The sequence below is a fragment of the Brachionichthys hirsutus genome, chromosome 20 (genome assembly GCF_040956055.1).
Source record: "Brachionichthys hirsutus isolate HB-005 chromosome 20, CSIRO-AGI_Bhir_v1, whole genome shotgun sequence".
NCBI classification, from domain to species: domain Eukaryota; kingdom Metazoa; phylum Chordata; class Actinopteri; order Lophiiformes; family Brachionichthyidae; genus Brachionichthys; species Brachionichthys hirsutus.
Window position 1 is genome coordinate 9,889,119 of NC_090916.1, and position 13,558 is coordinate 9,902,676.

Below are 13,558 nucleotides of genomic sequence, written 5' to 3' on the forward strand. Positions count from 1 at the left end.
CATGCTGCTGGTGCCGGGTGTAGAACCTCGTCTGCTCTGTTTTATCCACCCTGACCTCTAACAGATGAATAAACACATTCCACGTTTCACTCCGCCCGTCTCCGCCTCTCTGGTGTAACAAACCAACAAACCCTCTTTGGACACAGTCTGTATTTCTACTGAAGCATCACCAAAGCAGCAAAAACCCGCCTGGTTGTTGTCAACAGGGCTAGCAACACATGCTACAGAAGCTAATGCTAATGCTACAGGCTAACGCCGCCGAACTCTCCAGACGTTTTCTCCATCGGTCGACTTCTATGCTGCGTTCAAGGCCATCCTAAACGCTGTAAAGATGAACACTTCAGCAGAACCTCGGTTCTTGTGACCGGTTCTCCGCTCCCGACCCGGAACGATTACGGTTGATCCGTTCTGCAGATCCAGAAACGCCGTCGAACCTCTTTATGGGTTTATGTGGAGAAACTTTAGAAAGTAATTAGAGATACGTTAACCCTAAAAGGTTCTACATGAATGCTAAAATAAACCGCAGAGGAGGAGGGTGGTGCAGCGGGTAGTGCCGTCACCCCACGAGAAGGTTCCGGGTTCGATTCCTTTCTATGGGGGGGTTGTATGTTAGCTGTGTGTGCGTGCGTACGTGTACGACTGACCTGATGACATCACAGCCTCCTCCGTTGTGATTGGTCGCAGTGATGCTACGGCTGGATTAACTATTGGACGTCTCACCATCATAAGTGCAGCAATGAAAGAGTCGAGGGTCTGCCCCCCCCCCCCCCCCCAGCTACAACCTGCGGGGGGGGGCTAGTAGCTAGCGCTAACCTGGGACCCACTAAAGGAGACAGGAGACGAGTAGGACAACGATCCAGCCGGACCCCCCCACGCCGCGGCCTCCTCTTCATCAGCTCGCTGCTCTTCATCGTGGCAGAAATGTTTGATCCGAAGCTCGGATCTGAAAAGTTCGAGTCTCGAGTCTCTGGTTGTTCGCCGAGGACACGAGGAGTCCGGGGTCCTGCTGCCGAGTCCAGGTTCAGGTCCATCGAGTCTGTGGGACGGGAAGACGGGGTGAGAGAGTGAGACGTCTTCATGTTGGAGACAGAACCATCAGAACCCCCCCCACCCCTCTGGGGACATTGGGTCCTCCCCCTCCCCCTCTGGGGAGATTGGGCCCTCCCCCTCCCCGTCTGGGGACATTGGGCCCTCTCCCTCTGGGGACATTGGGTCCCCCCCCCACCCCTCTGGGGACATTGGGTCCTCCCCCTCTGGGGACATTGGATCCTCCCCCCCACCCCTCTGGGGACATTGGGCCCTCCCCCCCACCCCTCTGGGGACATTGGGTCCTCCCCCTCTGGGGACATTGGATCCTCCCCCCTCCCCCTCTGGGGACATTGGGTCCTCCCCCCCCCTCCCCCTCTAGGGACATTGGATCCTCCCCCCCACCCCTCTGGGGACATTGGGCCCTCCCCCCCACCCCTCTGGGGACATTGGGTCCTCCCCCTCTGGGGACATTGGATCCTCCCCCCTCCCCCTCTGGGGACATTGGGCCCTCCCCCCTCCCCCTTTGGGGACATTGGGTCCCCCCTCCCCGTCTGGGAGGTGTAATTACCCTTCAGGCCCGTTTGGGTCCAGACTGCAGGAATGGGGTCAGGATGGCGGGTTTGACTGCCGCCAGGTTCCTTTGTGTGTAATCAGATTACACGCTGAAGTGTGTGCGTGTGAAACACACGTGGGATTAAAGGCCACGCCTCCTGGCTCTTACCTACTGCTGGATCCTCAGACGATGTCCAATCCAATAGAGTTCTTTAACTGGCCGGGCCCGGGAGGGGAGAACCGTCTCTGTACCTATAAAAACAGGCAAATCAGGCGACAGCAGTGAGACTCCGCCCCTGACACCAGGGGGAGGAGACTCAGGTTGTTTTTATCTCCAGAACATCTCTGGATGTTGAAGACATTTAACGGCGTGAGCCCCCGGTACACCTGTGTCCCAGGGCCCCGCCCCTCATGAGACCAGAACCCAGCATCATATAAAGACTGGAAATGTTTCAAGTCAGAAAGAAAACGGGTCGGGCGAAGATTTTAAACTCGAATTTACAACTTTTTGCTGTTTTGTCTAGACTTCAAGACCAGAATGACTCAAGCTAATGCTAACATGCTAACTCAGTGAAAAACAGGAAGTTATCTCAAGGTAGCAGGAGAGACGGAACCCGACCTGCGTACCTGCACCGGGCTCCGTGACCCCGGACGACGTGACACTCGCCCCCCCGGCAGTAGTCCGGCTTCAGGGCGCACACGCTCCTGCAGGGCAGGCCGTCCAGCGACAGGAAGCCCGGTTCACACACGCAGCGGGCCTCGCCGGGCCTGCCCCGCCCCACGCAGTGGGAGGAGTCATCACAGGCCAGGAATTTACAGGCGTCGGCCCGATCAGCTGCGAGAAGACAGGAAATGTCATTAGTATCCATGAGGCCTCCCTCTAGGCCCGCCCCCAGGAGGATGCTTGATTTTAATGTAAGATTGATCCTCTGGACGGCCCCCGAGACGAAGCGTCAGGATGTGGATGGGGGCGGGGCATGTGACGCCGCCGCGTGTCCCATGACAGCACGTCTGTCTCCGTTGTCCCCCGTGCCGCTCCCGGGCCCGGGGCCGGTTCTTCTGCGTGTGGCTCTGGGGGGGGCCCGGGCCGGTTCTTCTGCGTGTGGCTCGAATAGGCTAGTCCGCCAAGAGGGCAGGTGACGTCACAATAACTACAAGAAACATAGAACTCTAGCAGTGCCGGGTCCGGTCCGACCCACAACGGTACCTGGCTCAACATCCAGGGAGTGGCTGTCGATGTGGATGTGCAGCCTTCTGGCGGCAGCGGAGCAGAACTCCTCCAGAACGCCATGGACGGCCCGGGTGATGTTGTACGGAACCGACTCGGTGAACTTCAGCTTGCTGTTGACGACCACGCTGCCCTCCCTGAAGTTCAGGATCTCCAGGTTCTTGAAGCCCGTCAGGTTGGCCTGCAGGAACGGCAGCAGCTGGAGACGGAACGAAGCGTCTCGGTGACCCCGCGGTGACCCCGCGCTGCGCTAGCGCTAGTTAGCTTCGTTGGCTCCCTACTCACCACGTCCAGGAAGGTGTTCTCCAGGGACCGGTACTCAGGAGAGGTTCTGTTGAAGAGGTCTTCAGAGAAGTTCATGTTGGTGACACGCAGGCTGAAGAACACCACCAGCTCCCTGCCCGGCCTGGCGGAGGTCATGGTGGGCGTGGTCAGATATTGCAGTGGAGGCGGGGCTGTGACGCCCACAGTCCTGTGCTCCCCTCCTGCAGGTGAGAAACCACTACCCTCAGTGGCTGCCGTGCCAGTTGGGTCCGGCTCCACCAGGTCCGTCGCCACTGCTGGACCGGTTCTGCTCCCGCCTCCTGTCTGCAGTGGTTCTTCCAAATCTTCATCGATGACAACAACGGCTGGCTCGCTTTGGTCCAGATCTGCTCCTGGTTCTGGGGGCTCAGGAGCAGCAGGGACACCAGACTCAAAGAGTCCGGAGTCTGCAGTCAAGCCGGGTGGCGTCGGGAAGAACCCTGACCCCGGCGGTACCATCACGCTGGTTCCTGGAGTCTCCAGCGGCTCCCCCTCGTCTTCGGTTCCCTCTGACGAGTCTTGTGGTTCTGAAACGTATCGAGATATTCTGGTTAGCGTCTGATGGGAGGCAGAGATGCTACATCGACAGCTAACACCTGTTGCTCACCTGCAGGCGCCGCGGTTGTTTTGTAGCGTTCGGCGCTGTCCAGCGTTTGGGCTGTTGCTACGACAACGCTGACCGGCGTCACGGGTAGGACGTCAGGCCGGGCTGGTTGAAGAACCAGAATGTTTTGTCCTCCTGAGTGAGGATGTTCTCTGCCGTTCCGCGGCCCAAGAGTTCTGTTTGATTCTGTTGGTGGCCCAGCAAGACCTTCACCTGGATCTAAATCTAAAATAGCCATGATCCCCTCCTCCTCCTGGTCTTGGACAGCGCCTCCTCCTTGTGGTTCTGGGACAGCGCCTCCTCCTTGTGGTTCTGGGACAGCGCCTCCTCCTTGTGGTTCTGGGACAGCGCTTCCTCCTTGTGGTTCTGGGACAGCGCTTTCTCCTTGTGGTTCCTGGATAGCGCCTCCTCCTTGTGGTTCTGGGTCATTGACTACTTGTGGTTCTGGGACAGCACCTCCTCCTTGTGGTTCTTGGACAGCGCCTCCTCCTTTTGGTTCTTGGAGATTGCCTACTCCTTGTGGTTCTGGGACATTGACGACTTGTGGTTCTTGGACAGCGCCTCCTTGTGTTTCTTCGACAGCACCTCCTCCTTGTGGTTCTGGGACATTGACTCCTTGTGGTTCTTGGACAGCGCCTCCTCCTTGTGGTTCTGGGTCATTGACTACTTGTGGTTCTTGGACAGCGCCTCCTTGTGGTTCTGGGATATCGACTACTCCATGTGCTTCTTGGACAGCACCTCCTCCTTGTAGTTCTTGGACATTGACGACTTGTGGTTCTTGGACAGCACCTCCTCCTTGTGGTTCTTGGACAGCGCCTCCTTGTGGTTCTTGGACATTGACTACTTGTGGTTCTTGGACAGCGCTTCCTTGTGGTTCTGGGATATCGACTACTCCATGTGCTTCTTGGACAGCACCTCCTCCTTGTGGTTCTGGAACACTGACTACTTGTGGTTCTTGGACAGCGCCTCCTTGTGGTTCTTGGACATTGACTACTCCATGTGCTTCTTGGACAGCACCTCCTCCTTGTGGTTTTTGGACAGCGCCTCCTCCTTTTGGTTCTTGGAGATTGCCTACTCCTTGTGGTTCTGGGACATTGACGACTTGTGGTTCTTGGACAGCGCCTCCTCCTTGTGGTTCTGGGACATTGACTCCTTGTGGTTCTTGGACAGCGCCTCCTCCTTGTGGTTCTTGGACAGCACCTCCTCCTTGTGGTTCTGGGTCATTGACTACTTGTGGTTCTTGGACAGCGCCTCCTTGTGGTTCTGGGATATCGACTACTCCATGCGCTTCTTGGACAGCACCTCCTCCTTGTGGTTCTTGGACAGCGCCTCCTCCTTTTGGTTCTTGGAGATTGCCTACTCCTTGTAGTTGTGGGACATTGACTCCTTGTGGTTCTTCGACAGCACCTCCTCCTTGTGGTTCTTGGACAGCGCCTCCTCCTTGTGGTTCTCGGACATTGACTACTCCTTGTGGTTCTGGGACATTGACTACTCCTTGTGGTTCTGGGACATTGACTACTCCTTGTGGTTCTCGGACATTGACTACTCCTTGTGGTTCTGGGACATTGACTACTCCTTGTGGTTCTGGGTTATTGACTACTTGTGGTTCTGGGACGTTGACTCCTTGTGGTTCTTGGACAGCGCCTCCTCCTTGTGGTTCTCGGACATTGACTACTCCTTGTGGTTCTGGGACATTGACTACTCCTTGTGGTTCTGGGACATTGACTACTCCTTGTGGTTCTGGGACATTGACTACTCCTTGTGGTTCTCGGACATTGACTACTCCTTGTGGTTCTGGGACATTGACTACTCCTTGTGGTTCTGGGTCATTGACTACTTGTGGTTCTGGGACATTGACTACTCCTTGTGGTTCTGGGTCATTGACTACTTGTGGTTCTGGGACGTTGACTCCTTGTGGTTCTTGGACAGCGCCTCCTCCTTGTGGTTCTCGGACATTGACTACTCCTTGTGGTTCTGGGACATTGACGACTTGTGGTTCTGGGATATTGACTACTCCATGTGTTTCTTCGACAGCACCTCCTCCTTGTGGTTCTTGGACAGCGCCTCCTCCTTGTGGTTCTCGGACAGCGCCTCCTCCTTGTGGTTCTGGGACATTGACTACTCCTTGTGGTTCATGGACAGTGCCTCCTCCTTGTGGTTCTTGGACAGCGCCTCCTCCTTGTGGTTCTCGGACATTGACTACTCCTTGTGGTTCTGGGACATTGACTACTTGTGGTTCTTGGACAGCACCTCCTCCTTGTGGTTCTTGGACATCCACTACTCCTTCCTCCTCTGATTTGGGCTCTGAAAGCTCAGCCAACTCCTCTATAGGTGGTGAAATAATGTCCACAGCACTTCCTGTCTCTGATGTTCTCTCTGGACTTTGTAGAACCTCCACCTGATTTTTCTTGAAAACGTTCTCTCCTCCAGTTCCCAGCAGAAGTTCTGGTTCAGAAATGTCCACAAGATCCTTGTGCGTTGTTGGCTCAGTAACCAGGTCCTCCTCCGGTCGAGGTACTCTGGTCACGTCTTCAGGCCCGTTCCATCGGTTGGACTCTTCTTTCCCTGGATCTGAAAGTTTAACTTCTGCAACCTGGTTTACTTCATCACTCGTTTCTTTCCCTTTATATCCATCCATTGCTGGCGTTGCTTCTGGATCAGGCACTACCCGTTTACCTGGAGCTCCATTCACGTCCTCCTGCGGTTCTACCGTCTCATCCTCGATCCCAGGAACATCAGTGAGGCGTTCTACAGGTCTCACGTCAGTTACTTCCTCCTCCACGACCTTTACTTCCTGGGCAGAATTTTCAGTTGTTGCCCCGTCAGAAATGCCCCGTGGTGTTTCTTCAGGTCCTGCAGGGCCAGCGTCTTCTTCTTGTTCTAAAACCCGGTCTTCATCCTCTCTGAGTTCTGAATGTGAATTCCCATCCTCTGTCTTGGGTTCTTGATGTGAAACTTCAAATACACCTTCTGGTTCCCTTCCTGGAACCTCAACAACTTCCTTTTCTGGCTGTAAATCATCCTCATCGTCCAAATTCCAGATCTGGGCTGTACCACCATCTGGTTCTGCCTCTGGTTTGGATTCTTTTGGCTCTGAAACAACAACTGGTTCTGAAGCTTCAGTTGTTTCCAGCTCAGGTTCTGACCCATCTATGTTCCCCTCCTCTGGGAAAGAAAACTCTAGTTGTTCAGGGGTCGCTTGTAAGCCCTGCAGCCGGTCCTGATCAGGTTTCACCACCGGTTCCCCACCTGGTTCCATCTCTGAAACATCAACGGGGTCAGGAGGTGCAGGAAGGACAGGTTCAGGTTGACCCGCATCAGGAAGAGCATTACTGTCTCTTGGGAGGGTTGCTGTTCTCTCGGTGGGGGGCTGTCCTGTGACCTCATCTCCCGGGGCAGCTGAAGTTAAGATCTGGTTAACGGGGGTAACTTCACCCAAACCAGGATAGTCTCTGTCCTCATCAGGATTCAAGTCTTCATCCAGGCTGCTATGCGGAGCGTCTATGTCCAGGTCGGGAGCCAGCCGGGTCGGGACGTGGTCTCGGACTAGTTCCCCGTTCTCATCGAGATGGATGGTTTCAACCCGGAAGGTGACAATGGGTCGTCGTTCCTCCTCGTGATCAGTCACAAGGACGGCCTCCGGCTCGCCGGCGGTCCCCTCGCCGGTCCCCGCTGTCAGCTCAGCAGCCGGGACGGCGGTGGGATCCAGCAGGGTCACGAGGGCGTTTTCCTTCTCCATGGGGGTGAGCGGAACCGCGACCCGAGGTCTATCGACTTCTGAAACATCGGTGAACACTTCAAACTCGTTGTGCGAGTCGGGTTCACTCGGCTGTGGGACGGTAACGGAATAACAAGTCAAATGAGAACAAATGTAGAACCGCACTAAGCTAGAACCAGATCTAGAACAAGCGTTCCACACTTCTCACGTCCTGCTGGCTTTTAAAGTTCTTTACGCTGCACTGCATCGGTCTAGTAGAAGGACAGAACCCTTGAGCCTCAGGGGACACTTTTGTCTTTTGTCCAGCATAGACAGTGTTTTAAAAAGCCAGGTTCTGTCGGGACGTGTCCAGATGTCCATGCACCTTAAAGTGAGACGCCTCCGGATCAGAGCGTGTCTCCCAAACAATGTCTTTCCTGTCCACTGGAAACTCCGACGACCATGCTGCTCTGACATCAGACCGAGTCAATCAATCAGATTACTGAAGCTGCTGGACTCACGGAACAGGACCAGAACCAGGTGTCTTCAACATGAAGGTAGGGACTAGTGGGTCAGCTACAGAACCCAACAATAACCTGTCCTCCTAAACTGTGAGGACTTCTTACCTCGTCCTCAACGTCTGCTGAAGAGGTCGATGTCGGGACAGCTTCTGCAGGACAGGAAGTGGATCAGAACATTCTCATTCTGGTTTACGATCAGACACGATCAAATCATTCCAACATTTATCTTCATACCTGGTTCAAAGGTGAGCGAGTCCAGGTCCACCGGGAGCGAGGCCTCCTCCCGTAGGGCCTTGGTCACCATGTCTCTGAGTCCAGACCTGGATGAAGACCCCGGGCCCCCAGTCGGCGCCTCTGAACTCTCAGAGTTGGTCTCAAAGGTGAGAGCGTAGCGGACCGAAATCCCGCCGGGCCTGAAAAGGAGGCGCTGTCAATCTTCACAAGAAATGCATTGATCAGGTGATCAATCATTAATGTGGGACGAGGATGGGACGAGGATCAGTTTAATTTGTCTTCTTCCTGCCTGAAGACGTCATCCCCAGATAGTCCACAACGACGGGCTGGTTCTACTGTGGCCCGTTTCGACCCAGCACCCCACGTACCGGTATTAAACCCAAAGGACATGACCTGTCCCACTTCTTGAGGTGTCCGTGTCTTTACCGGTGTGACATCCGGTGGTTTAAGTGAAGCACCGTCCTGGAGACGGGACCAGTCCACCATGGTGAAGTCTCCGGTTTCTCTCAGCCCCTACAGTCGAGCCCGTCTCCACCGGACCCCTCCTGACCAGCAGACTAGACCAGATGAGACTAGCCCAGACCAGATCAGACCAGAACTGATCAGAACTGACCAGACCAGATGAGACTAGCCCAGACCAGACCAGACTAGACTAGACCAGACCAGACCAGACCAGAACTGATCAGAACTGACCAGACCAGACCAGACCAGACCAGATCAGACCAGAATTGATCAGAACTGACCAGACCAGACTAGACTAGACCAGACCAGACCAGACCAGAATTGATCAGAACTGAACAGACCAGACTAGACTAGACCAGACCAGACCAGACCAGACCAGACCAGATCAGACCAGAATTGATCAGAACTGACCAGACCAGACTAGACTAGACCAGACCAGACCAGACCAGAATTGATCAGAACTGAACAGACCAGACTAGACTAGACCAGACCAGACCAGACCAGACCAGACCAGATCAGATTGCTGCCCCGGTGTACGTGGGACAATGTGACCTTTCTGGTGAGGGGAGGCGGAGCTTCCAGTATCTGTTATCAGTAGAACCTGATTTGTAGTTTCTGAATGACAGGAAGTCTCAGACCCTGAATAGGAAGCGTCTCCTTCAAGGGGGGGTGGAGTCATGAATCCTTCATTAGATTAGAGGACGAGCTCCCGCTGAGACTCGCCTCCTCTTTATTGGCCGTGACAGCAGGAGACGCCACAGCGGAGGACAAATGAACGAGGGGAGCAGCTCCCTGTCCGGTCCAACAAGGGGGACTTCAGAAAGGCTGGGCTTCACAAAAGTCCTCTGGTCCAAACTGGTCACTGCTCAACTTCCTCTTTGTCTTGGACAAACTGGACAGGAAAAGGACAAGAGTCCCAACTGTCTGGACCTGACCGGATCCAAAGAACTGCTGGGAGAAAGTTCTGAAAGAGTATTTACCCTTCAGCGTCCAGAGCCTCGCTGGCATGGAAGGAAGAAGACCAGAGTTAGAACAGAAAGAGGAAACGGAAGAGGAAGACAAACAGGGGGACGGAGACAAATGGGAATGTTAAACAAGTGAATTTAGGAAGTGACATAAAACCAGGAAGCCGTCCTGAATGTTTCTGGACAGACAGGAAATGCAGTAAAGCGCTGTCCTGCAGCAGCATCCAACGCCCGTCTCCATGACAACGGGCCTCTTGTCTCCGAACGTCTCGCCACGCCCAGGACTCACCTGATTCCAAGAACACGGATGGCTTTGAATTCTGGGAGCTTGTCGAAAACGTGCCGCGTCTGGAACAGAAAGCGTTTTACTCCATCGTCTGTGCGGCGCCACGCCGTAACCCGAAACCGTCCCGTCATACAGAGTTACACTAAATCACCTGACATGGATTTCAGGATTTTAACCCCTTCCAGGCCATTGTGAACACACCTGGGCGCTGAAGGATTGTGGGTAAGAAAACGATGCATTACAGGGTCAGAGGATGGATTTGAAACTCCGCCCACTTTAACACAGAGTTAACAGGAAGCAGTTCCAACGGGACTGATGATGATGTCATCGTCTTCTGACTCTGTGGTTCCTCCTCTGATGACATCATCACACCCCGTTCTGCTGACTGAACTGGTAACCATGGCAACGATGAATCCTTGAACGTGTGTTTGGGTGGAACCTGTGCCGTCCCGTTTGAACCCAAACACCGAGCGCTGAGCCCAGCAGGACATGAGGTCCTCTAAGGTGTGTGAACCAATAGGAATCCTTGGCCTGGGCGCGCAGCGTTAGCTTTAGGAGCTAACGTACTTCTCAGGTAAAGCAGGCCAGTCGTGTTGGCCCACCCGCACTGAGCCGCAGAACTCTGAGAAAGGAAAGCACACCTGGTCCTGCAGGTGTTGGGCCAGGTCGATGTACTGAGGAGAGTCTGGGTCGTCCAGCATGTCCCGGTAGCCCGGATCCACCAGGTCAATACTGAACTCCACCATCTGCTCCTCTGGACTCTCAGGGACCAGGTTAGGAAGCTCCGAGTCCTTCAGAACCACACAGACACGGGTCAGGGATGCAGCACTGGACGTGATGATGTCACAGCCCAGTCGGCGGTCCGGCACCGAGGCTCAACGACAAAACCAAAGGACAGGGAGAAAGAAGGGCTGTCGGTTCCTCCCAGGACTGAAACAGAACCGGGTTCTCCCTCTACCTCCTCAGCTGGCTGGCTGGGACTGGAACCGGGGTTTGGGGAGGAGCTTGCAGGGGCGGGGTGGACGGCGGCAGATGAAGGTGGCGCTGACGAGCCGAATGTCAGAACCTCTGGACCTACAGAAACGTCGGAGGAGCAGGAAGGAAGTGAACACCGAACAAGGACCAGGCCGGTCCAACAGAACCAAGAGAGAAGATTCTACCTCTGAGCTCTGGGAGGTTCCGTGTCGGTTCTGGGCTCGCATGAACGCGTGATGGAGAGGCCCCGCCCCTCCTCTGGGTCATCCTCTGTAAACAACAAACAAACGTCAGCTGTGAGCGTGTGTGTGTGTGTGTGAGCGTGTGTGAACCCGTCACCATGGCGACGAGGCTCCTGTGCTCCTCAGAGCTGCTGAAGTTCTTGGCGATGTCGGAGATGCAGAGCAGCTCCTGTTGACACACGTGGACCCAGATCTGGTACTCGGACGTCCCGGGTATCCGGTCCAGGAAGATCCTGAACGCCTCCCAAACGGCCTCCTGACAAACTGCAACAGAGACACGACCAGCAGGGGGCACGGGGACCCGTCCCGTCACAGGAGACTGGATCCACTTCAGATCTGTTCCTATCTGAGCCCGGGGCTCCGCTGTCTTCATTCAATGTTTGGCTACATGATTAGCATCAGCTAATGCTGGTACCTGTTCAGGTACTGGCTTTCTGAAAGCCTGCCCCCCCTCCTGGACCCTACTCGTGTCAGCTGGACAGGTACCTCTGAGCTGGTAGTACACCTGGTGGTTGGCGATCACCTCCGTCTCCGTTTCCTGGGGGCAGATTTTCACTCCGAAGTGCAGAAAGGCGGACCTCTTGGAGCGGCGTGAGCCCCCGGACCAGGTCTTCAGCAGACCCCGCAGACCCCCGGAGCCCACGACCTGCGCCGGTAGCGCAGGGCCCAGCCGGACTCCGCCCTCTGAACGCAAGACAGACAGGAAACGGTTAACGCTGTGTTTACTACGAAGGACGACGGTGATGTCAGTGGAGGGGGAGCGTTAACCCCGCCCTAACCCCGCCCTAACCCCGCCCGTCCGGCAGCAGCAGCAGCTTAAAACGAGCAGCGACGCTCTGTCCTGAACGCGCGGGACACGCCCCTCTGATTGGTTCATTTGGACCGAGCGTGTTCTGCTGGACCTGCCTCCGTGCTCACCTGTGTAAAGACGCGTGTTTCAATACGAGACGTCCTGAGGGGGGCGGACCCTCAGGAGCTTGTGTGTGACATCACAGGTGAACCCTGACGGCCTGCTGTAAACACAGATCTCAAATGTCCAGACCGTCCCAGCGTTGTCCAACACCTGGAGGATGTCTCCTAGGCAACGCTACCGGGGCGGGGGGGCTCACCTGTAAATCCAGCGGCTCCCTCGCTGACGACCAGCAGCACCAGAACGAGCTCCCGTAGCATTGTGCAGGTAGATCCGGCCAGGTGGGGGGAGGCGGGACCGAAGGGTCGCTGAGCTGCAACGATCTGAACGAGTCCCAGGATGTGCTTCCGACGGACGACGCCGTAGCTCCTCCCCCCCAGAGGAATTGTGGGAGACTGGGAGTTGAGAGTGACGAGGTTAAAAACTGTTTCTGGAATAATCCGGATTAGCCCGCGTCATCCTGTTAGCGGCTTGCTGGGGGCATCTGTTGCCACGGCAGCCGGTTCGTTCGCCCCCCCCCCCCCGGCCTCGCTGTGACACTCTAAGCTGATGATCTTATTCTTAGCAACGTTATTCCTACCCCCCCCCCAGCGTGACGGCTGCTACTGGTCTGACTGGTCCAGACTGAGGGGGGGTCTGGTTTCACTCTTCATCCTGTGAAGACGATGGTCCGGTTGACTTCTAGGCGACGGTGGCGCGGTGGTTGAGAGGTCCTATGATTGAGAGGTTGGCGGTTCGATCCCCGGCTCAGGCGGATGTGACCCACACCCACACTGCCCGGGCGCATGCATCTTAGGGTGTATGCTACATCATAGCGCTGTAGCTAGCATCTATCTTAGGCCGTACGCTACATCATAGCGCTGTAGCTAGCATCTATCTTAGGGCGTATGCTACATCATAGCGCTGTAGCTAGCATCTATCTTAGGCCGTACGCTACATCGTAGCGCTGTAGCTAGCATCTATCTTAGGGCGCACGCTACATCATAGCGCTGTAGCTGGCATCTATTTTAGGCCGTACGCTACATCATAGCGCTGTAGCTAGCATCTATCTTAGGGCGTGTGCTACATCATAGCGCTGTAGCTAGCATCTATCTTAGGGCGTATGCTACATCATAGCGCTGTAGCTAGCATCTATCTTAGGCCGTACGCTACATCATAGCGCTGTAGCTAGCATCTATCTTAGGGCGTATGCTACATCATAGCGCTGTAGCTAGCATCTATCTTAGGGTGTATGCTACATCATAGCGCTGTAGCTAGCATCTATCTTAGGCCGTACGCTACATCATAGCGCTGTAGCTAGCATCTAAGGGCGTACGCTACATCATAGCGCTGTAGCTAGCATCTATCTTAGGCCGTACGCTACATCATAGCGCTGTAGCTAGCATCTATCTTAGGGCGTATGCTACATCATAGCGCTGTAGCTAGCATCTATCTTAGGGCGTATGCTACATCATAGCGCTGTAGCTAGCATCTATCTTAGGGCGTACGCTACATCATAGCGCTGTAGCTAGCATCTATCTTAGGCCGTACGCTACATCATAGCGCTGTAG

The 13,558-nt window shown here is 55.2% G+C and overlaps 1 protein-coding gene across 1 annotated transcript; it reads right to left on the reverse strand.

Moving 5' to 3' along the window:
• Positions 1–1,793: 1,793 nt before the first annotated feature.
• Positions 1,794–12,268, reverse strand: LOC137909674 (retinitis pigmentosa 1-like 1 protein). Its single transcript, XM_068754135.1, has 19 exons — positions 12,208–12,268; positions 11,585–11,782; positions 11,196–11,362; positions 11,042–11,126; positions 10,840–10,955; positions 10,523–10,672; positions 9,885–9,943; positions 9,611–9,631; positions 8,169–8,347; positions 8,040–8,083; positions 4,792–7,545; positions 4,455–4,544; positions 4,231–4,367; positions 3,982–4,110; positions 3,720–3,787; positions 3,095–3,639; positions 2,789–3,008; positions 2,209–2,416; positions 1,794–1,833 (listed from the first exon to the last, which is right to left on the reverse strand). The coding sequence occupies exons 1-19, from the start codon at positions 12,266–12,268 to the stop codon at positions 1,794–1,796; spliced, it is 5,271 nt and encodes a 1,756-aa protein (XP_068610236.1).
• Positions 12,269–13,558: the final 1,290 nt, after the last annotated feature.